Source organism: Thermobia domestica, chromosome 6, assembly GCF_964235325.1.
Source record: "Thermobia domestica chromosome 6, izTheDome1.hap1.1, whole genome shotgun sequence".
In the NCBI taxonomy this organism is placed as follows: Eukaryota; Metazoa; Arthropoda; class Insecta; order Zygentoma; family Lepismatidae; genus Thermobia; species Thermobia domestica.
This window is the reverse complement of record NC_137459.1, coordinates 115,779,153-115,803,612: the sequence shown is the minus strand read 5'-3', so window position 1 is coordinate 115,803,612 and position 24,460 is coordinate 115,779,153. Positions and strand designations below refer to the sequence as shown.

The following is a 24,460-nucleotide window of genomic DNA, read 5'->3' as shown; positions in this document are numbered from 1 at the left end:
ACAATTATAAAAGAAAAGTTACAGTTATAAAGAAAAGTTATTGCTGTGAAGTAACTTCACGTTTTTTTTTTCTTTTTCTTAAGTTAGAAGCAACTTCCTATCATATGCACGTCACTTGCAAGATCTGAGAAAGCTTTGAGGTAAATTTTTGTGTTGACAGATCAGTGAGCCACAAAACGATAGTATTTCTCAGGTTCAAACGACTTCCTATCTTATCGTAATTAAAAAATACTTGTTCTCAACAAAAATCCTACTGTTTTGAGTCACAATCAGTATAAAACTTTATATTTACTTCTGCTCCTTCTTTAGAACGATCAGCAAAGAAACAGCCAAAGCACTGAATTCTGCTACAAGCCTTTGTAAGTTGTATCGCAAGTATTTTCATGAAAAAACAAAAATTTTGACCATAAGATCGCTACATTCTCAACAGGTACCATATTTAGTACAGGATACGTGCTACCGCTAAGCAGGAACCATGCATTGAGCTGCAAGTATTTTGTCTAAGAACACTAAAGAAATTCTTGTTCCAACAAAATGTTGCAACAAGCACATGTATTACTGGGGTAATTTTGCGGCCTCCTCGAGAACACTTTGATAATGGAGTGAACAGTGCTGTAGTTTTAGAATTCCCAATCCTACAGTATAAGATGTCTACTTTCGGTCGCATTTTGAAGAAACTTATCTACGATTCAGTTCCTTGCGATATTGTCTATCTCAAAATCAAGCTATCCATATGTTTTCCAACATTCAATATCACGAGATACAATGGTAGCCTCCAACGAAGAAAGACAGAAAAAAAAATGTCAAGAAGTGGAGTGATTTGTATCTAGAGCATTTGAACTAATATAGATAAAGCCTTTGTAACTAGATTAAAGAAATAAATCACGTCAGAAATTATTCACTTTTTGCGATTTTCGGTATACTTTATTTCCAGTCATACTGTATAACGTTTTCTTTTTTGATATGCATGCAAGCGTGACAAATGCATCCATAGGACTGAAACTAACAAACTAAGAACATTCTACGAGGGACTATCCAGTGTTGCTCTAACCACAAGGTAAATGACTGATTACATGAAACTTTTTATTACAACTGAAGAGTTTCCCTCTAAAAGATTTAACAACACAAAACACGATGCCCCATGTTACAATTAACAGTTAATGAAGGTTCTACCTACAACCACATGAACTTGGGCTACCTTTTCTAACTGAAGTCTATTTATCTGAATGACTATCCAAGTTATTCTATTTGCATAAAACAATGACATCCCAATCAACATAGATGAGGGACAATAACTACTTTATTAAATCAAGTTCTTCCTTTCCACTACTTCAAAAGTGTCTCAAGTTTTCGGTATAAATTTATTCCTCAACTATTACAGCATGAACTTTATCACATTCATACATAATACATACATACATACACACACACACACACACACATACCCATCCATATAATCGGGTATGAGATATACACACACCTGAGGAAAGCAATTCTGAACAATAAGTGTGTTTTTCAGCACACTAAGGAACATTTGATACTTGAATATACGAGGTACGTACCTAAAGTACGTGTCGTTTCGCCATAGCTCAAAATTTAGTAAGGGTATATTAGTACAATTACATTTGAATTAAGACTTAGAGGCTTAACGGTGCAAAATCTCAAGCTTCGTTCGTTTCTAATATATAGTATTTAGCATTTTTGATATTGACCTTAAATGGCTGATTTCACCGTAGAGGTGCCTAATACAAATTTTGACTACATGTTACGAAAAAAATGTACTGATATTTACTGACAGTTTAAGGATGTTTGTTGCGGTATACCCTCGATAACTCTTGTGCAGAAGTGGGTGAGGGAATTTACAAAGGGTAGGGGGGGGGGTAGTGAACTGAAGATATGCCAAGGTTCGGAAGCACAATTTGTGCAACATGATTTCTTTTGATGCTCTGGTCATGGATGGCAGAAGGATACCCATTGAGGATTATCTCTAACTTAGAGGATTCTCTCAATGTAACGAGAATTAATTTTGACAGACCATGAAGTTGTCAAGGTTGGTTCACGGTTAGGTCACTTGACAGCTGGATGAAAGAAAATAGTCTTCCCACGTAAGGAGGCTTTTTACAGAATAAGAACATCAAATTGGATCCTCATCCATTCTGCTTTCAAGAACAACCCTTCAGTGACCTTCGCCAGGTTTCAAAACTGATGGATTCATTGCGAAGCAGACGTTCCCAATTCAGAAGTGCTCTTGGAAGTGACATTTTTCAATGTTTAACACACACCTCATGAAAAGCTTTCCCAGACGCTTTTGCTAGTGAGTTATAAAGGTTGCAATGGCGTATGGAAGTGGATGAGAATTGTATTGAAAACTGACAAATAAATAATACGAAAATTTAACATGACCGGAGTTATATTTAAAAGGCACGTACTTTCAGTAAGAACTTTTTTTTAGGCGTTGCTAGATCGTTAGGGGCGGTTCAATCCCACTGACTCCCTACGGGTTAGGCTATTTGAGAATGCGTTTTCGAAGCGTTACCCCCCGTAGCGAACGCGTCCACGGTGGCTATTCGGTAATTTTACTGTCTCCAGAGCTATAAATCATACTGCGAACCAGTCCGAGTTTCCAGGTCTTTTTTGCCAGGTCCAGGTCTATAATAGCAGAGTTCCAATACTCTGCACAAAGCATCTTCCAAGCAGCTGTTTCTTGCTAAAACCCCCTTGTGTGGCAACACGTCTTTCCTTTTTTCCCTTCCTTTAGACATCTTTTAAACAGCACGCTGTCTATTGTTCCGAAACGCACCAAATACGCTCGAGCTGATGTTTTCTCCGCGTTTTTATTGCTTTCGCGTTTGTGATTAGCCATCTACATTTAAATACATGTTCAGCGTATTCCAAGCGTACGCATGAGTAATAAAAACGCGTGGCGAACGCTTATGATTAGCCATGGGCTAAGTATTGAACATTACCCCACCACTCGATTTCCCCTAATCTGAACGTTGTAGGTGAGTATTACGGAACAGCTTTCCAGCTACTGAAACTGCAACAACCAATTACAAGTGTAATAAACAATTATTTCACACATGCTAGAAATGTGTGTGCCACAAGAATAAATTGTCTACAAATTTTACACATTACTACATATACACAGGAGCCCATCAAATGCAAAACTAGTTATATTCATATAGAAATTTTCGAGAAAACAAGGAAGCTTCCTGCAATGCAATCAAATTATTGTGTTTCACAGTTGTGAACAGAATTATAAAAACCTTCATCAACTAGAATATAAAAACAAATAGATAAGAGATCACAGAGACCTATTGAATCTCATGAGTATCTCCTGTTTTCAATTTCGTATTTGACAAAATCTCATGAAACTTTATATAATTTTCCCTTCATAATAATACAATTGTTTTTCACATAATAACAGTATGTACGGAGCAATGTTTGAACGAAAGCGAGCAAGCAAGCGCGGGTGCAAACACACACACATTATATATATATATATATATATATATATATATATATATATATATATATATATATATATATAATGCGCAAGTTTTACTTGAAACAGGAAGCAAGTCTAGTAAGCCTTAAGGAATAAAATTGGCCTTGTCACTGGCAGCTTATCCCCAAACAAGCAGGAAATAGAATTTTGTATCCCCACTTAGCCAGTGATAAGCTTTTCTATGCTCCTTCCAAACAGCAAACCAATTTTAATTAAAATAATTAGGCTTTAAAAATGTTTATTATACAATAACTTAATAATGCGCTGCAAAAGTTACCGTCACTGTTTCACCCATGCAATTCATTATTATCATTATTATACAGATTTAGTTCTCACTTTTGTCTGTATTAATATTCCCTTTCTTTCTTTCTTTTTTTGATATTTTCTTCATTCTTAATAAAACTACGTTGCAACTTTCAACCCTGTTCACCATTACACAATGAATATGCATTGAGTTACTAAACAATTATTGTCAATAGTCTGTTTCGGCTGCGAAATAATTTCCCAATGAAAAATTAAAGAAACCTTTATCTAGTTATATTTATTTAGAAAATTATCAAATCTTACATCAGGCTGAGAGGAGAATGAAGACCATTTACCTGTGATTACTCTATTCCTTAACTAGAGGCAGGGTGGCTCAGTGGTAAAAGCGCTTACCTCTGCTGAGTGGGGTCCCTGGTTCGATTCCCGGACGAGAAAATGTGGGTTTTTCGTGTATTCATATTTCCTTCCAATTTCTCATTCCACCAATTCTTCCATCATTATTCACTTGCTTTAAATCATCGTGTCCCTTGGCCTGAAGTGCATAATAGTAGGACGTTAAACTGAAAGATTTCGATTTTTGTATCCTGAATTGAAATGGTCTACGGAACTACATCAGTTTGTATTCTATTCTCATCCAGAAAATAAAAATTAACATTCAAACACTTATCGAATACCTCCTATAAATATTATTGGATATGATACACCTACAAGAACACAACGGTGATTCTTCAAGTTATTTTATACTTTCCTTTCTATTAGTTTAAATTATAAATTATCAACAATATGTGCCGCATTCTTTTTTTTAAAAAAAAAAATGTATATATCATTAACAGTTTTTTTTTCTTGTAAATGTCTTCCAATTTGTTTGTTTGATATTAACCTAGTACTAAGTGTATTAAATACCACCATTCTAAAGTGCACAGCATCTTTCAAATAGGTCCGTTCACTGCACCTAGAATTTGACTAACGTGATATACATTTTTGCCACAGTTGCCTGCACACAGAAAGCAAAGCAAAACATTTAGGACAATGACTGAACGTTTCTATACATAATTTCTACTTAATAAAAAAAAACAGAAAGAAATATGATGGTTCATTATGTGTAACAAGAAAAAAGACAGTAATGAAACGTGATTTTTAAAACTTACATGTGAGAGGAAAGTGATTGCCACAGTAAATAAATCATTTATGAAAAAAATACTAAATATTTAGTGAGATGTGTTTGTGACTGTCTTCAGCTAAGTGCATAAAGTAGGAAATAGAAAGCATCGTCTACAAGAAGCTACCAAATATTTCTTCAGGAAGAAAGATAAAACCCACCTGCGAATACGGTGACAGACTGTGCATTGCTATAAATGTGACTACACTTAGTTAGAAACAAAGGTACTTACGCATTCTGCATTACTGGCTCATTCAACATTTGAGCAGCCAGGTTTACAAGATGTGGACTGTTCAATAACGTACGAAAATCTAGACCAGCTGGAGCTTGGGTTGCTGTTCCACCACCACCGGTTTGGGCCAGCTTTTCTTCAGCGACGCGGAGATTATTAAGGTAGCTTTCGTTTCCTGGTTCTAGTTCCAGAGCCCTTTTATAAGCATCAATCGCATCTGCATGTAAATTAAGACTTGAAAGCGCCAACCTGAAAAGAAAAGTAAAAAATTTCAATGGAAACATTCAAAACGAGAAATGATTAACAGTCTACATTACAGATTTCGGAAGTTGATATTTTGTACACGTGAAAGCCAAAACGTGATTGATTTATTTTTTTCAAAACATCTGAATTTGGGAACAGAAATAAATGGACCACTGGTTACTACGGTCAATTGGTAATTAATTCGCTGTCTCCAAATTCTTGAGTAGATCTTTTAAAAAACTGGCAACTGTGCTTTATTATTATTATTATTATTATTATTATTGACAACTTAGTGGTAAGAACATATACAAAGTGTGATCAAAAAGTGCAGTGAATTTAGTTGAACAGTGCCATCTACCGACGTTGTATCCATTTCAACTAATAAGTCTGGTAGCCTAAACCTTTGGTACAGTCAGAGTCGAGTCTGAACGAGTTGTGATATGTTAGTTCGCTCCCAGAGGCACAAGAGTGAGTACATGTTAAGAATGTTGCGCGCCAACATTTTGTTTTAAGCAAGGTGGAAAAAAATCATGATTTTTTTAAAAAAAATAATTTTTGTTGATTTTTTTGATTTAAATCATTTTTTTTTTATTTAAATCAATTTTTTAATTTAAATCAAATCTTTCTTCTCGCGTAATACAAGTAACGAACTGAAGATAAAACATTAGGAATTAATATTAAATGTTAATTATGCCATTTAAGTGAAAGTATTGGGCTTGAATTTTGAATTGATTGCCAGTCGTTAACTTATTTTAATCCCAAATAGAGATACAAGGGTTCAGAAAAAGAAGTCTTCTTTTTTGGGGGGAGGGGTGCTCGGTTTTTCTGCTTCGCTTTCTTGCTTGGGAATTTTTTTTTTTTTTTTTTTTTAATTCTGCTTTAAATTGATAAAGCAGGTTTTGTTTCGCTTTTCTACAATACAAAACCTCGAAAACATATTTCAAACAATTTTAATTCTTAACACATTTTTTTTTTAATTATGAATCACAGAAAAACTAATCCATGTATATACTAAGTTGCAGTTAAGTTTTAACTTTCACATGCATTATAAGCAATATTTTTTTATTGTGAATTAAAAATACAAAAACAAGGAAAACTGTTACATAACATACAGAATTTATTGTACTATGTGTGTGAGTTCAAACAAATAATACATCGGGAAGATAATATATTTACTGAATAAACGCATAAAACAAATTTAAGTTTTGACGCCGTAGCCTTCTCAAAAATAACATGTTCTTCTCTTTGTTCATTACGTATTTCAAGTGGCTCAAGTGGTACAACGTTGGCTTCGCATTCGGGAGGTCATGGGTTCGATTCCCGCTGCCGACCATCCTGACTGGGGTTTTCCAGTGTTTCCCTCAGTCCTGCCAGGCAGTCGGGATGGTACCTACTAAAACAGGCCCTGGCCGATACATTCCCAAATCCTTTCCATGTTGTTAGATATCCAGTATAAAATAGCCTCTGAGCTGCATCTGGTGATTGTTAAATAAATAAATATCATTCCCTCGTCGATCTGTTATAGCCTATGAGTTTATCATGTCTGACTTCCGAGACTTTCATAAATATTCGTACTAGAGTAACAATGAAAAATAATCGTTTTATTACAATTCAACGTATTACTTTAAAAGACTGAAAAAAAAAAAAGCAATCTTTGTTTGGGACGCTCAAAAATCACCTAATTTGTTAATGCACCTCTTGCTTCCGCCTTTGCTACCTCTACAGAAACTTCTTCGAAATGGAACAGAAATGTAGAAAATGTATTTTCTATTAATTTATTACATACGTGATAATCTGTTACACCTATCAGGTGCTTCGAACTTGCAAAATCGGTAAAGTCCCAAATTCTGTAATGCACTGACTGTTCCTTAAGCTTGTTTAGAGTCAGGAAAGTACTGAATTTTCTGTTCATCGATCATATGCGTAATACTGTTCATCTGAGCGTTTGGCTTCCAAGGCTCTGGAATATATAACCACCATCACGGTTTACCCAGTCCTGAAGGTTTCTGAATTTTTAACAAGAATTCAACATGTCATTACGGAACTTTCCCTATTAAAAAAAAAAAAAAAAAGAAAAGAAAAAACTACCAAATAAATTTAAGTCAAGCACAACAAACATGAGTGAGTGGTTAGCTTTTCCGCTTCTATTGGGAAATCCGGGATTCAGTCGACCATTCCATTCGATCATTCCGACAAAAGTTCTTAATTCCATCTGTGAATGTAGAGATAGTGCGTGTACTGTGATTCCTGGCTGATTTCATTTCTTATGTTTTAAATTGTTGTTACTGAAGCCAGTTCTCTGAAATCATGGAATTTCTAAAACAAACGAAATTTTAGTTATGACTTTACTCATAAACTTCAAGCTCCCCTCAAATGAAAATCAGGCATTTTTAGGAAAAAAAAAATAAACATTAATAAGAAAAAAAAAACTCCCAAAACACTTTTCTAAATCCGTACTGATTATTTGCATAAAATGGTATTCAAGGTTGCATTCGGAAGATTATTGCTACATCACTACACAGCTACAGTATAACAGAAATGTGGAAGTATGCTCTGACGGATATATTGAAAAACAAAAGTTTAACTATGTGCTAGAAACTAGAGTACTAAGCTCTGAGAAATTAAACACGAATAACTAAAAATGAAATGATCTAAAGAAGAAAAAATGTCGATAACTCAGGAGTTAAAATAAAGTTATATAGCCTCTAAAATTGCTCTCAAATACTACGTACTTAATGTTTAATTCATGAAACATGTGCTCCATCCATCATGATGGTGAACTCTATAGGGAAATATGGCATTTAGGTCATGAAATCTTGTTTAACTATAGAGTATACTATAAGAAAGTTATTGAGATAGAAAAATCATGAAAATGAAAAAAAGCCAAAATTTCCGTTTTTTTCGTAAAAAGCCGGCTTTTTATGTTAAAAAAACATCACTTCAAGAAAGTCGTCTACTTTGCATCTCTAATTCCAAACAATGTTTCTTAAGCACTAAGGAAAAAGTACGGCGACGTTTATCAACATGACACTTTTTTTTCACAAAAATTACCTATATTTGGCAGGGGCATACAAAAAAAAAAATGGAACTAGCTTGCGGCACGAAATACATATAAAATACGCAAATTTCGCCTAAAGTTATAAAATCTAAAAAAGATTTGTTTCGGAGAGAGAATCGGGCCCCTTTATAAATACGTCCCTATTATCTTGGAAGAAACAAATAGACGCGCACACAAAATAATTTTCGTCTTAAATGTCCGTGGTGATTTTCTTGTTGGAATAGTTAACGATTTAAAAACCTTATGTTACGAAGATAAGAAAACAGAATTCCTCCGTTACCCGTTTAAAACGAATTTTGCCTAATCATCCTCTGCATGAAACACTCGTTTTCATATTGTGCTGTACATTTGCATCTTATTGTATTATGATTATCTTCCATAACTGAAATAACACAACAGAGGTTGTATTTTACTTATTTTCACTTTAATTTATTTCGGAATTTGATTTAAATCAACGATTTTTATTTAAAAAATCAAATGATTTAAATCTCGATTTAAATCGTGATTTAAATCAGACTGATTTAAATCAATCCACCCTGGTTTTAAGCTGCAAAAAAGAAGCTCAAGAAATGTCAAAATCAGTGTATGGCGAGATTGTTTACAAGTGGTATGAGCAATTTAAAAGCGGTGTCGGTTGAAAACGAGGAACGATCGAGACGTCCTTTTACGTTACAAACAGATTAAACTTGCAAAAAGTGGCACAAATGACTTATTCAAACAGGTGAATGACCATTTTTGAACTATCCGAAGAACTAAACACCACGTATGGGTCCGTGAAAAGCATTTTAACCGCCAATTAAATGGGCAAATGATTTCCTTCTTCACCACCAAAACGCACCGTGCCACACCTTGCTTTTGATCCCCTAGGTTTTGGCCGGAAAAATATTCCTGTCTTTCCACATTTGCTGTGCTCTCCAGATATAGCATCATGCGACTTCTGGCTCTTTCCCAAAATTAAAACCATACTTAAAAGAAAACGTGTTGGCATCATTCCTGACATTGAGAGAATCACGAAAGAGTAGCTAAACGCCTTTTAAAAGAAGCCTTCCAGAAATCCTTCCAGTCATGGGTTTAACGTTGAGATAAGTGCATTGCTAGCCAAGGACTGTACTTTGAAGGAGATTAAATCAAATTCCATGAAAGCTTATTACTCTGTTTCTAATAAAATTATTCACCGTATTTTTTGATCACACCTCGTACTTCCATCTAGTATTTAAGAGTTAACTGACGAGGGAATTTTTATTTAGTTTGCTGACTTATTTCACATAAAGACAGAGAACAACAAAAATATTGTTTTGTCTTGTAGCCAAAGACCATTAATTACGTCATGGAGACTTTCATAGAAGGTTGCATAACGGAACAAATTGTTTCGTAACAATTACGTTAGTCTTTTTATTCATGTATGCTATGAAATTCCATCAAATTTGTAACTAGTTATATCCTCATTACACTTTAAGCGCCATGTGCATGTATTTTATGAACACTTGATCTATGCAAACCGAACATGCTCTATCCAAAAATGCCTATGCTGAAATCGTGACATTCGTGTGCAAGGGATTCCTCAAAGGAAGTGGGGAATTCCCGGAAATTGTCTGTCGAAATGTGGGTCTAAAGTTGCACGGTTCGAAAATTATAGGAACAGTAAGCAATGATTTGTTGTCGGTAATGTCATATCGCCAACATTGTCAATATGACGCAGGAGTGTACATTTGCTATGTGGAGTTGCATACCTGCAACATCAGGCAGGAGTTATAACAGGGAAGAATGTGCTCTTGAGTTACATACATGAAAGGGGGAGTCGTTTGCAATGAATACAAGTTGCACATTACGTAAACAACTGCAATACGAAGACACAGGACTTAGTCGTAACAAAGATGAAAATAGGGTGCAAAAACTCGAAACATATGGCATATGAAAGACTACTAAATAAGACAAATATGCACGTATATTGTACGAGTGGACCAAGTAAACGAAACTAGTAGGTCAGTCTCGTCTCGTCTCGTCCCGAAGGTATGTCTCGGTTTTGAAATGAGACGCTACAGCAAAAGTTCTCGTCTCCTGGCAACACTAGCAAGAACTCGAAAAAGTTTGGGTTCATGTGGACACCGAAACACTACGCTGGTAGGAATGGCCTATGTTTTGGGAAAGAATTGAGATATGAAGGGGCCATCCAGGTCCATTCCAGTACAGATACCATTCAGACATAGGCCTGGTGGTACTGAGGGAAACCCTGACAACTGTCAAAATGGCCGAACCGGAATTTAGCAATGTAAATAATGTGTGACATGTACGTTACTCAGCCAGCATAACGTGCGGGGTGACGGGAGATAAGGTAACGACCTAGGTCTTCGAGAGGTATAGCTACCAAATTCGCGTTATGTAACAATGGAAATTAGGGGAAGCTACGGTAGGGTAAAATAGAAACAAATTTATTCATACAAAGTACTATCCAGTTCCAAAATATGTCATTCTACCATTCGTATAGTACAAGAATATGTGAACCTGTATTCTTACAATACCTTAGTGCATGCGATAGGGTTTTTCTCTCTTCTGGAAACGTCACAGGAGATGTTGGAAGTGCCCTCCCTGCGCGTCAATCCATGCAGCAACTCGTCGCATCATGGATTGTCGAACCTGCTCCAATCGCCTATGTTGCACTCGAAGTTCGTCAAAGGTTGTACGGATGCGTTGTTGAAGCGTTTGGAGATAAGGAACGTGCTCGGCATACACGAGACTTTTCATGTGTTTCTACAAGTCTAAGGGGTTGAGGTCAGGTGATCGGGAAGGTCATGCAACAGATCCTCCGCATATATATATATAGGGTGGGCCATTTTAATCAATCCACGAAAATATCTGAAAAATGATAAAACATAGAAGAAATGTTTGAAGTACACGTTATATATTGCTAAAGGGGAAAACCAATTCCGCCAAAAGTGCCCCTCCCCGCCCCCCGTAAAAGGGGGTAACGGGGGGTTACTTTGAAATGTCAAATGGGAACATGGGTCGAGTATTACCTCGTTCGAAATGTCTTAAAAATTTAAGTAAAGCTGTACCAAAAGATGTTCCATATGGAGCACCAGTTTCAAAATGGCCGCCATGATATGGTTCGGAAACTCCAGTACCCGTAGTATGAAAACCATGGAAGGTAAATGAATGGAACAAAATTGAAATAAGTAAATATCATAGGGCATATCGAATGGTGTGGTCCCTGTGATCCCAGTGGCCTCCCTGGAGGGGTCTTGGGGGCTAACTTCAAGATTTCAAATAGTAACATGAGTCGAGTGGTACCTCGTTCGATAAATTTTGCAAAATCAAACATCTTGCAGGAGAAAACGATTGAGGTGAAATGGCAGTGTTCTCAAAAGGCCGCCAAAACATAGTATCCGTGTCAGAGAAAAGGTTGAGTACTCGTAGTATGATAGCGATTGGATATAAATCAACAGAAGTAAAACTGGAGTAGGTAACTGACGTAAGGCACATCGAGAGGTGTTGTCGGGGTGACTCCACTGAAAGGTATCCGGGGCCAACTTGAAACAGAAGGAACGTTATACGAAAGAAGTTGTCGAATAATGCTGTTGCTGGAACTTACAAACGTGTGATTTGCTAATGCCCGTCGCCACAGAAACTTTTATGCAATGCGTGCTGGTTATTCGGAAAGCATTTCGGGTATATACGTACACACTGTTTCGTCCCTCAAGCTCACAATATGACATGAGTGCTAAGAGTTAATCAAAATGTAACTGTCGCCATCCGCATTAACTCAGTGCACCAATTCTCTATCCCTGAAGTCTGCCCTCCAAACAGCATTGGGTAGGTCAAGCGTACGCCCGAACCACTGTCCGGTCGGACATTGAAATTTTGAAGTTAGCCCCCAAGACCCCTTCAGGGAGGCCACTGGAATTACAGGGACTACCCCATTCGATATGCCCTATGATATTTACGTATTTCAATTTTGTTCCATTTACTTACTTTCCATGGTTTTCATAGTACGGGTACTGGAGTTTCCGAACTATATCATGGCGGCCATTTTGAAACTGGTGCTCCATATGAAACATCTTTTGGTACAGCTTTACTTAGTTTTCCAAGACCTTTCGAACGAGGTATTACTAGACCCATGTTCCCATTTGACATTTCAAAGTTACCCCCATTTACGGGGGGCGGGGAGGGGTACTTTTGGCGGAATTGGTTTTCCCCCTTAGCAATATATAACGTGTACTTCAAACATTTCTTCTATGTTTTATCATTTTTCAGGTATTTCCGTGGATTGATTAAAATGGCCCACCCTGTATATATAAATCTTTCCACTCCCGAACCTCATCTATGTTGAAAATTCGATCATGATCGGTCGAGTGGTTCATGAGTTATTAAGTTTCATCTGGATTCCCACTCTGTTTCCCAAAAAAGTTTCCAGGACGTATCATCAATTTTCCAGGACTTCGACACAGGAAGATATAACAGGATTGCAACTGCACGTTCAAACCTCACGATAGTGAAATGAAAAGAACAGTAGCGTGTGCAGTGAATATTAATGCAAGTACAGTATTAATACACAATAATTAAATACACAAAGCGAAGCGTAATGTACTGCTTTTTATAGTCATTCGATCTACTCACATCCAGTACATGTATTTTCATTCTTTCTACATGACATTTTATTGTGCACCAAACAAATTTTCAAACAACAAAAACCTATTTTTCGTACATGACATCTTCACTGCGTGAGAATGTGAAAGATATAATTAAGAAACCAGTTGAGAATGCTCCCAGAGCATTGCCAGAATGAACTTAAAAATAATGGAGAGATGGAACGGAAAGGGTAACTGTCATTGTTCCTAGATGTAAATCTTTTTTATCCGAGCCTTCTTCTCTTTCTCGCAAAAATTAGCCAAATAACATATCTCTATGACTTACAGTGTTCGAGACAAGACTGCTTAAATATCTAGAAATTCGAAGTTTTTTGGCCAATATCTGGGGAACGGTGGTCAGTTGGACAGTAGAGAGTTAATCAGAGGCCACCGGTTACTATTTGGTACCAAAATGTTCACCATCCTCTTAGGTATTCATCAACCAATACGATCTCTGTGTGACTTAAGGTTCCAGAGACTTGGCTCCTTATATCTCACGAAATCGGCTCCACCTTTTAGCCAATATCACGAGAACGGTAAGTCATAGAGATGATATTGATGTTAATCCAGGGATGCAAAATAAGCAACAAAATTTTACTAGTCCAAGAAAAAAAAAAAAAAAAAAGCTATTAGAGAACATTTCACAATAGAAATCATTTACTTATCTTCGGTCGCCCGTACCGATGAACTACTCGCCCCGGGCGAGTGGTTATTTGCATCCCTGTGTTAATCAATCTCTAATAGAATGTAAAACATTTTCGTACCGATATTAATTGATGGCCACTATTTAATACCAAAATATTTACCATCCTCTTACGTATTGATCAGCATAAATATAATCTCTCTGCAACTTATGGTCTCCGGGCTATGGCTTCTTAAATATCTAGAAATTGGTCATTTTTGGCCAATTTCTCGGGAACGTTAAGAGTGACGCGAAAAATTTAATCACTTTCTCTGATAGTTTTTGATGTTCTATCGAATATAGGGTTCAAAACTGAAAAATCGCAGATAAACAAACAAACAAACACACAGACAGACAGACAGACAGACAGACACACACACACACACACACACACACACACAGAGAGAGAGAGAGAAAATGAAATGAAATGAAATCTTTGAGTTTTACGTCCCACGGTTATGCCGGTTAGGCTAAAGGAGTCGGTGATGATGAGTAATGAATGAAATGGTGGAATGAAGAAAATGGGAGGAAACGGGAGAACCCCGAAAAAAAAACCCACACACACACATAGAGAGAGAGAGAGAGAGAGAGAGAGAGAGAGAGAGAGAGAGAGAGAGAGAGAGAGAGAGAGAAAATTCAGTAACGAACTTTTTAAGTTCGTTCAAAAAAAAAAAGCAATTATATTACAAGTTTTTCAACTGAGTATGGAATTCTATGATTTCCTGATCTATAGACATAATTTCTTTCTTCTTTAACGAAGCTGCTCTACGGATAGCATTTGACTTTGTCAATAAAGTAAAGCAAGTCGTCTGCTCTGCTTCATATGCAAGCTGGTTTGCTTTAGTCTTCAAAGTTTCATTTGTTTCCATGAATTTCATTTCCTTTTCTTTCTGTCCAGCTGCTGTACATTTTCACATTCTCTTTCCTTTTGCTCTGCACTTGACTTTCTCTTTGAACAGTCTTTATTTTCTCCAGCTCTGCCATATAGTACTGCCTTGCATGGAAGGCAATATGGAGCATTTATTTCATGAAGTTGATTGGAGTAAAGTCTTTATGGGAAACAGAGATGTTCATCCTCACGAGGGTGGCCCTCTCGAGGGCGTCCTCACCCTCAAGTTCCCTCGCCCACAGTGACGCGAGGGCTAGGACAAGCTTCGATGGCGAGGGTGAGGGTGCGCGAGGGCGAGGAAAAGCTTCGACGAAGAGGGTGAGGGTGCGCGAGGGCGAGGACAAGTTTCGGCAGCAAGGGCGAGGAAAAGCTTCGACGAAGAGGGCGAGGGTGCGCAAGGGCGAGGACAAGTTTCGGCAGCGAGGGCGAGGACAAGCTTCGATGGCGGGGGTGAGGGTGCGCGAGGGCGAGGAAAAGTTTTCCCCAGTCAGAATTTTTAAACTATCCTATCTCTTCAAGTCAATAATTGTCTGTTTTGCATTATTACTTTTCAACCACAGAGCAAAATAATTCAGTCACTCTACTCCTGTTTGAATGATGTATGGCAGCGTGTAACAAATTGTTGCGAGGTCCTGGGCAAGAAAAGTTTGTGATCGCCCTTACAGTTTTTAATTGCTAATTATAATAAAATTTCTGGAAATCAATTAATCTACACATTTAATTATTTGTACTAAAGAAAATAAAGGTTTGTTCTCTTACTTTCCCGTTCCACAGTTTCTTTCATCATCATTCACTTGCAATTTCATCCATGTCCTTTAGCAGTTACATAACTCTGGGGCGCTAAACTAAAGATTTCATTTTTCTTTCATTACTACAATCTTAAAGTTTGCACGACATTATTAATTGTTGAATTGGTGGATTTATAAAAGTCAGTGCTAAATCATTTTAGGCTCGATAATCTTTCCAAGGCCCCTGGAGGCGCTAAGCTCTGAGCGTGCCATTTAGGGAGGAACGGTGGCTCAGCGATAGGGAAATTACCTTTGTTCGAAGGGTCGCATGTTCGATTCCCGTCCAAGTAAGTTCGTGGTGGAGGACATCGTGTTCGTGGGTTTTCTGGGGATTCTCCAGTTTCCTACCACATTCTCATTCAACTATTTCTTTCATCATTCACTTCTGTCTCCTTTAGCATTTAGCTTGCATAATCGTGGGATCTTAAACTAAAGATTTCATTTTTCATTTGCCTTTACGTATTTGTAGTGTAAGGAATCCTAGAGACAACGTTTGAAAGATATCATTTCATAATTGTGGGAATTACTGAAAATAAACTTTCCAACAATGATAGCTGCCAAAAATGAACCAAGACCAAAGTGATAAAGTGCACAAATTGGCCCCTAGGGTAGTTTCTTAAGACAAAGTTTCATATTTATGGCAATTATTGAAAAAAAAAATTAACATTGTTATGGTAGGACAAATGTATCTCTATTAATGGTGAATATTAACAATATTTGAGCATCGAAATTAACCTTACAAGCACATTGACACATTTCAGTTTATATTTTAAAATACCAATTAACTTAGATTCACATTCAAATCAATGAAGTCATTCATGTTATAGGTTAGAGTGGGTATATATTTCCGAGTGATCATTCAACAATAGGGTTCTGAAGTATTTTATTTGTTTGCTGACGGAGTTTCAAAATTAAGCTCTTTAGATCTTTCCCTTTGAATTTGTTCAAATTCCTCAGTTACGCTACATACATCAGGGATGGCCAACGTGTTGACTGTCAAATTCTGACAGATAGTCCGCGGAAGTCACTCTACCACCACTCATCAAACCTTGATTTCACCCTCACCCTCATGAGAGCCGCCCTTGTGTGGCTGAATACTTATGCTTGCATCGTAGTTTAAGGAACATTTTGAAGTAAAGGCATTGGATACTGTTGATAAATGATGTAAACGTCACTATCGACCGAGATCTCCATTGTAACAGTTGTTCCATTTAGGTGTTCCACAGTAAGTTATACGATGATATGTTTAGTTTCCTTTCTTTAAAACCTATGTTAAGCAAGGGCGGATCCAGGACGGACTTCTGGTGGGGGTGGTGGGTTGTAATACTGCTACTTTTAAGAGCTCCAAACTCTGGGATGCGTTTTATTTGATATATAAAATAAAGAAGTTTCCTCTTCTGGGGGGGAAGTGATCGCCCCCCCTGGATCAGCCACTGACGATAAGGAAATAATTCAACAAATAGGTTGAATAATTGATGCTCTGATCCTCACGAAGGAGGCCCTCTCGAGGCCTCCTCGCCCTCAAAGATATGAGGGCGAGGGTGCGCGAGGGCGAGGAAAAGTTTTGAGCACGAAGGCGAGGGCGAGCGAGGATAATGGACAACTCCTATCGCGAGGGCGAGGACAAGCTTCGATGGCGAGGGTGAGGGTGCGCGAGGGCGAGGAAAAGCTTCGACGAAAAGGGCGAGGGTGTGCGAGGGCGAGGAGAAGCTTCGATGGCGAGGGTGAGGGTGCGCGAGGGCGAGGACAAGTTTCGATGGCGAGGCTGAGAGAGAGAGAGGGCGAGGAAAAGCTTCGACGGCGAGGACGAGGGTGCGCGAGGGCGAGGACAAGTTTCGGCAGCGAGGGCGAGGGTGCGCGAGGGCGAGGACAAGCTTCGATGGCGAGGGTGAGGGTGCGCGAGGACAAGTTTCGACAGCGAGGGTGAGGGTGCGCGAGGACAAGTTTCGACAGCGAGGGTGAGGGCGCGCGAGGGCGAGGGTGAGTGAGGTCGAAGTAAAATGAACATCTATGATGGGAAATGTTATCATACACTAATCTATGGAGGACTGATACTGGTACGAAGCAGTTTCTGGAGGATAGTAATAGTGAAGACAGCATCCAAGAATGGGGTTGACAGACTAGTGGATGAAAAGAGAGAAGTTCTCCTCACCAACCATCCTGTTGGGGAAAGAAAGCCCACCAACCACCCACATATGCAGGATCATGACCAATTATTGTTCAGCACAAAAAACAGAAATAGCAAACAAAAATAGCGATCAATTAAAATCTTCATTATGATTATGAAAAATTTGAAATTCAGTATTTCTGTAAATTTCAAGGACAGAAATGCATTTAAGACGTTTCCAGGATGTTTCCGGGACAAAATCAATTCAAGTACATTTCCAGGATTTCCAGGACGAGTGGGAACCCTGTTTATTTATTTTTATATCTCTCTCCCCTCCTAAGTTCTACCGTTAAAGTGATATGACAAAAAAACACCCCAGGTCCGAACCTCATCGATCTTGAAAATTTGATGAAGATTGGTCGGGTGGTTTAAGCGTGGTGAAATCACAAAGACAGTCACTTTTATTTATTTATTTATTTTTACATATATCTCCCTCCTCTTCTCCGTTGCACCGATAAAGTGAAATGACAAAAAACATCCCAGGCCCGAATCTTATCTATGTTGGAAGTTTGATCGAGATCGGTCGGGTGGTTCAAGAGTTGTTTTATTTATAGCTCCCCCTCCCCTAAATTACAGTACCAAAGTGAATAGATAAAAACACTCCCATGCCCGAACCTTATCTATGTTGAAAATTTGGTCGAGATCGGTCGGGTGGTTCAAGAGATAAAGAGTCTCAAGTGTCAGACTTTTGACCTCTACACGAGATCATTTTAATATTAACTAATGAACAAGAGATCAAAGTTTTGGAACAAAATGGAATGTAAAACGCAATGTATAAATCTATTTCATTGTAATACTAAATTAGCACGACGAGTAATGTGTACATACTTTAGCGCTATAATGATATAAGCTATAGCAGGCCAACAAGAGATGGTTTCTGAAGTTTCTTACCAAATGCGCAGGGAAGTGCAGCCTCTACTTTTGTGCTAGAGTTACCAAGCACAGTTGCTTTGTCTTACATCATTAATTAAATTTCCATTATAGACGCACCGAAAAAAGTATTGACACGTTAGTAGTAGCAACGTCACTGCGAGCTGTCAGACCTTCTCTTGCTGGCTCCTCTATAACTATTACAATCAAATCTACCTTCTCTTACATCAACTTAAAATCCGTAATAATCACTTCACTGTAACCGACTTACCTGTTCTTATTAATCTCTACAATGAGGTCATGTACTCAACATTAAAAATGTAATAAATTGCACCTAACTGGTTTTAATACAGTGTTCACAAGTTTTGTCTCGTGAGCTTTGAATTTGTATCTCGGGAATGATACGTGTGATATGATTGCGAATTGCACACGACGAAAATAGCAACCAATTTGGGAAAGTTAACATAAGAAATAATCTAAATTCAATGTATATATATCCTGTAAATGTGACCGACGTAATTAAAATTATCAATCAAATGAAAAATAAATGGTCAGCAGGCGTTGATGAAGTCCCTGCTGCGCTTATCAAAAAAGTTGTAAACAGTTCTCTAGCTGAAGTTTTATGCTATTTAATAAACCTTTCTTTCCAAACAGGAGTATTTCCTGATAAATTAAAAGTTACCAAAGTTAAACCAATTTATAAAAAGGAGGATAAAATGGATATCAGTAACTATAGACCGATTTCTCTTATTACAACATTTGCGAAAATATTAGAATTAGCAATGAACAAACAGGTTACACTATATTTACAAAGTACTGAAACAATTTCAAAAGATCAACATGGATTTATTCAAGGAAAATCAACGGAAACCGCTATTTACCAATATATCAATTACGTAAGCGAACAACTAGATAAAAGAAATAAGTGCATAGGACTGTTTTTAGACCTTACTAAAGCGTTTGACTTAGTGCCTCATAGAGAACTTTTATGTAAAATAGAGAAATGTGGAATAAGAGGAGTAATAAGAAACTGGTTTCGTTCATATTTGACAAATAGAATGCAGGTGGTGGAAATAACTAGAGTAGATGGGAGAAACTCAAAAGTAACTACTTTCACATCTACAATGAATAAAATAAAATGCGGCGTACCACAAGGATCAATTCTTGGACCATTACTGTTTTTGATATATATAAACAATCTCCCGGATAATTTAAACTTTGCAAAAGCCACATTATTCGCGGATGACACAAGTGTAGCAATAACAGGCGAAAACCATCAACAATTAAATACTAACATAGAAAACACCATAAAACAGCTAACTAACTGGTTTGATCATAATAAGTTAATAGTAAATTCAGAAAAAAACCTTGTTAATAAGCTTTAAATTAACAAACAACACTCTAGATAAAGGAAGTATAAAAATAGGAGAAAACGAAATAAAACAAGTTAGTTCTGTAAAATTTTTAGGTGTACATATATCAGCAAATTTAAAATGGGATTATCATATAGAAAAAATTGCGAATAGGTTAAGAAAAATGTGTTTCGTCGTACAAACCATCAAAAATACTATAAACCGAAATACAGCAAAAATATTATATTACTGCTCATTTGAATCTATATTAAGATATGGATTAATAGTTTGGGGATATACTGTAAAAAGTAGAGATATTTTTGTTCTACAAAAAGGAGTTGTACGAATTCTAGCTGGTGTAGGACCCCGAGACTCCTGTAGGAAATATTTTAAAAGAACTAGCTATACTACCTTTACCATGTTTGTATATATATTGGTTAATAGAATTTGTAAGATCCAATATAAATGAGTACACAACAAACGGTGACGTGCATGGTTATAACACAAGAAAAAAGACTAATTTTCATCCACCAAACCATAGAACAGCAATGTACGAAAAGGGAGTAAAGTATGCTGGTATTATGCTATACAATAAGTTACCAAACAAATTAAAGGTAATGAAGTCTAATGTTACATTCAAAAGAAAATTAAAAGAATACCTATTGTCACATTGCTTCTATACAATAGATGAATATAATCAATTAAATAGTCACAATGTAAATAGTAGTAGCAAAGTAACAAGATAGGTTCATTTATGTATAAGGTATGCTGTAGTATTGGTATAATGTTATTTCAAATTACTGTAATGTATAAATGTATGAATTATGTTTAACAAATGTGTGTAATATATGTACTGCATCAATTAACCATGACGAATCCCATGTACTATCGGAAAATTATTTCCAAGTTTGTACAGAAATGAAATGATTTTTTTTTTTTTTTTTTTTTAACAATGTGAAATACGTCACCTAAGGACGGTGTAAAGACAAAAATGATGGAAACTCTTTCTTTGCCCGGAAACGTTTCCAAAATCCAATGCCACGAGAAATTCTATGTTTCTGGACATGACAGTGCTAAAATATCGCTATGTTGTGTTTACAATGTATGGATTGACAGTTAAGTAACATTTTATGATGTAAGCTTGAAAGACTAATTTTCTGAGAATTTCTTGACTGCTAGCAACACTGTGAGCATCAAACTTCTTCAGATAATGTGTGACCGATGTCAAAGTTATTGTACTGTGTGTTGGTTGGCAATACTGTCTTCACAAGTCAAAGCTGGGTTTGAGCCGATTCAAGTCAGGGCAGTACAAATCTGTGTTGGAAGGATGTGATACACGAATAGTTGTTGCCAGTGGTTTTCTGAAGGTAAATTAAATTGCGGTTACTTGCCACTTTTGTGAAACGTACACACTTTACCAAATAGTGTTACGGTGCAGCCTCTCACATTTTTATTCCTTCTCCTCAGTACAAAATTTTCTAGGAAACCTGATTCTTGACGCTAACTTCTCTGTGTTATACATTGCAAGTACATGTTCACCAATGGTGCCTTGTGGAGAACGAATAAATTTGAATAGGTGTGGGAACACTTTGTGCTGTGATTTTCTAGCAGGCCTATACCACACAGAAAAAACAATATTGTGACTTCAAAAAATTCAGGACACAGGGACTGTACGTAAAAGGCTCCGAAGTGAAAGACTAACTGTTTTAATATCTGACTTTCCGAAAAATCTGCAAACCCTTTACACATGTTTTCCATCGGTAACTAAAAGAGAAACCAGGCCCTCATACAGCAATTTTGCTTCCCAGAACAACACTGAATGCAGATAAGTTTCTTTCAATTCTCAGAAGGGACAACGCTTCTCCCCAACAAAATATCTCTGTTACGCCTATGCGTTCACCAAGGAAATCATTCTGTCATCTATCGGGACAACAACACACACCAAAATTTATATTATATAAAGCACTTCGTATTTTCAAACTTCACACTCAGTTCATGTAGAACTGAAAGAAGTGTATATGGAGGAAGGGGGGGGGGGGGGTACTATTTTGCTGATGGTTTCGAAAAATATCCACAACACAAAACAGGCTTGACAATTTTTTTTTTTTTTTTTTTCCTGATGAACCGTGGTTTGATTTACGTGGTTGTGTGAACAGTCAGAATTGCAGAATATTTTGCACGAGAGTCAATGAAAATAGGTGTACGTCACAAATGTTAAGGTGGAGCATTATTGGACTCTTTTTCTTCTATGAAACTGTCTCGTGCTGTTTCTATAAACGTTCTGCATAGACGCGAATCCAGAAATTTTTGTTAGAGGGGTTGAAGTCGAAAGATTGGAAGGGATTTGGGCCGAGTGAATCCCCGTGTGTGTGCCCCTGGTGTGAACAGGGCACAGGTACAAGGTTACTTAAAAAGGGTTACGAACCCGTGGATTCCCACTTTGTATAGGTCTTTGTGTTCGTGTTGAAGGATGAAGACTGGCATTTGTTTAGTGGAGTTAACGTCCTTTTTCACCACCGAGGCTTATACGAAATGTGGCCCTCCAGTTTCGGGCGGAATTCGAACTACCGTAATGCCTTCAATGGTCTCCCACTAGGAATCAAACCCAAAACGCATTAAAGACGCACGAGCTAGCCACTGGTCAGCGGAGAGGGCAAAAGGGTAATTCCATCAACATAAAGCGCCACAAATCATTCATCACATGAAACAATATGTATAATGATAAAAGTATATTGTAGAGACCGATCATCGGGAGGGATTATAGCCGTCTTTCCTTTAATCTTTTCCACTCAATTACTTCTTGTAGTGCTATTTAAAAGATGTTTTATACCAAAATAAAAATTATAATTTCTCCAGGCAAGCATTATGAACATGCAGAAATTCCACAAGGGAAGATTCAAGTACCCAAACTTACAACAAGCGCTATTTTTGTATACATACGGTAAGCGTCTAGTTTTCCATAATATCTTGAAGGCTGGGGGAGGGGGGATTAAATCCGGAATCATTATTTTATGTATGCCACTCTCGGTAATCATTGGCAGTATGAAGCCTGCTGTTATATTAAAAGTGTTTCGTAAATTACGATTTCGTACGATCTATTGCATGGAAGCGATGGACGTGTAATTCTATAAACAAAGTTGCCAACCACATTAGTAACTACGTTTTACTAATTTTCCGAATAAAAGTGTGTTCCATTGCTTTCGTTTTTCTTTCTTTCTTTTTTTCTATAATGAATATACATTCGTCACGAATCATCTGATGCAGTTAGTGTTCATAGTGCTGCTAGCTGTCAAAAAATTCTCAGAAAATTAAATTTTTAAACTGACGTCATAAAATGATGTTTATCAACCCATTCATTGTAAACACAACATATCGATCTTCCCGATATTTTTGCACATGTCATGTCTAAAACTACAGAAGTTCTCGTTGCATTGGATTTTGGAGAAGTTTCAGGTCAAAGTTTTCATGACTTTTGCTCTTACACCTACCGCCATTCTCACTCTTCTTATGTGTCCCTTGCTTATGTGGCGTATTTAACTTTGTCAGAAAAATATATCAAAGAACCACATTTTCTTTGTATGCAATCCGCATTCATATTACACGTTTTATTTCCGAGTTATAACAGTTCAAAGTTCACGGGACAAGACTATGAACACACTGTATTTTAACATATGCATCAAATGAAGAAAAATGAAATAAAATCTAAGTGTTACGTCCCACGATTATGCCGGCTAGGCTAAAAGAGACGGTGATGATGAGAAATTAATTAAATTGTGGAATAACGAAAGTGGGAGAAACCAGGAAAACCTCGAGAAAATCCATGCACACGGTGTTTGTCCACACAAAGTTCACTAGGCGCGAGCTGGAATCGAACCAGGAACTCCATGTACCAATGGTGAACGCTCTACCACTGAGCCATCGCGAACATTAAATGAAGAGTCTAAATACTAAACTTTTAAAATGTACTAGCTGAACCTGCTCTGTCTACTCAGCGCATCATTCTGATATAATCGTGACTCTTCTTCAAACTTCCTCACTATATCTACCCATATCCCTTTGCACATACAAGTGAAGGACAAGACGACTCATAAAGGGAGTGAACTGCTATAGACAAACATATAAACGTAGCATTTTAATGTATAGATGTTGGGTTGAGTTAGCAAACTTGGAGAAGTGGCAGATGATGTCAAAGGAATTTTTTCCCTTATAAATCCATATCCGTCTGAGTGCGTCTCATTGTGGCTCTTGAGGTCTTTGAAGTTGTCAACATGCACTAGGTTTTGCTGTTCAGATTTAAGCAAAGCGCCTGCAATATCCGTCAACCTGCCATACGTAAGTCCTGAACTTGTTGGCTAACACAAGGATATGAACCTTACCTTCGCCCTAGCTACAATGTTAATCTTACAGGATCAAAACGGCCTCTAACATGTTGAATAGAACAATAACAGTACGTTTTTTTGAAAACTTGAATGAGAACTGGCAGGTGTACACAAAATTTGAAATATACCAATGAAAACAGCACGTTTCTAGAGCTTGTGGTTTCCGAGATCTCACTGTCGAACAGAATTGGCCATAAACATATAAACGGAATGGACCACAAACATATAAACATAGCATTTTACT

The 24,460-nt window shown here is 37.2% G+C and overlaps 1 protein-coding gene across 6 annotated transcripts in view; it reads right to left on the bottom strand.

Moving 5' to 3' along the window:
• LOC145688160 (small glutamine-rich tetratricopeptide repeat-containing protein alpha-like) overlaps positions 1-24,460 on the bottom strand; it is a 140,854-nt gene that overhangs the window by 65,737 nt on the left and 50,657 nt on the right. For all 6 annotated transcript variants that reach the window (XR_014131848.1, XR_014131849.1, XM_081761983.1 and 3 more), the window contains exon 5: positions 5,164-5,412. Coding sequence is in view for 4 of the 6 variants with exons in the window: in XM_081761983.1 (XP_081618109.1) it covers positions 5,164-5,412 (249 nt within the window). In the remaining 2 variants the exon portion in view is untranslated. The remainder of the gene's footprint in view (positions 1-5,163; positions 5,413-24,460) is intronic.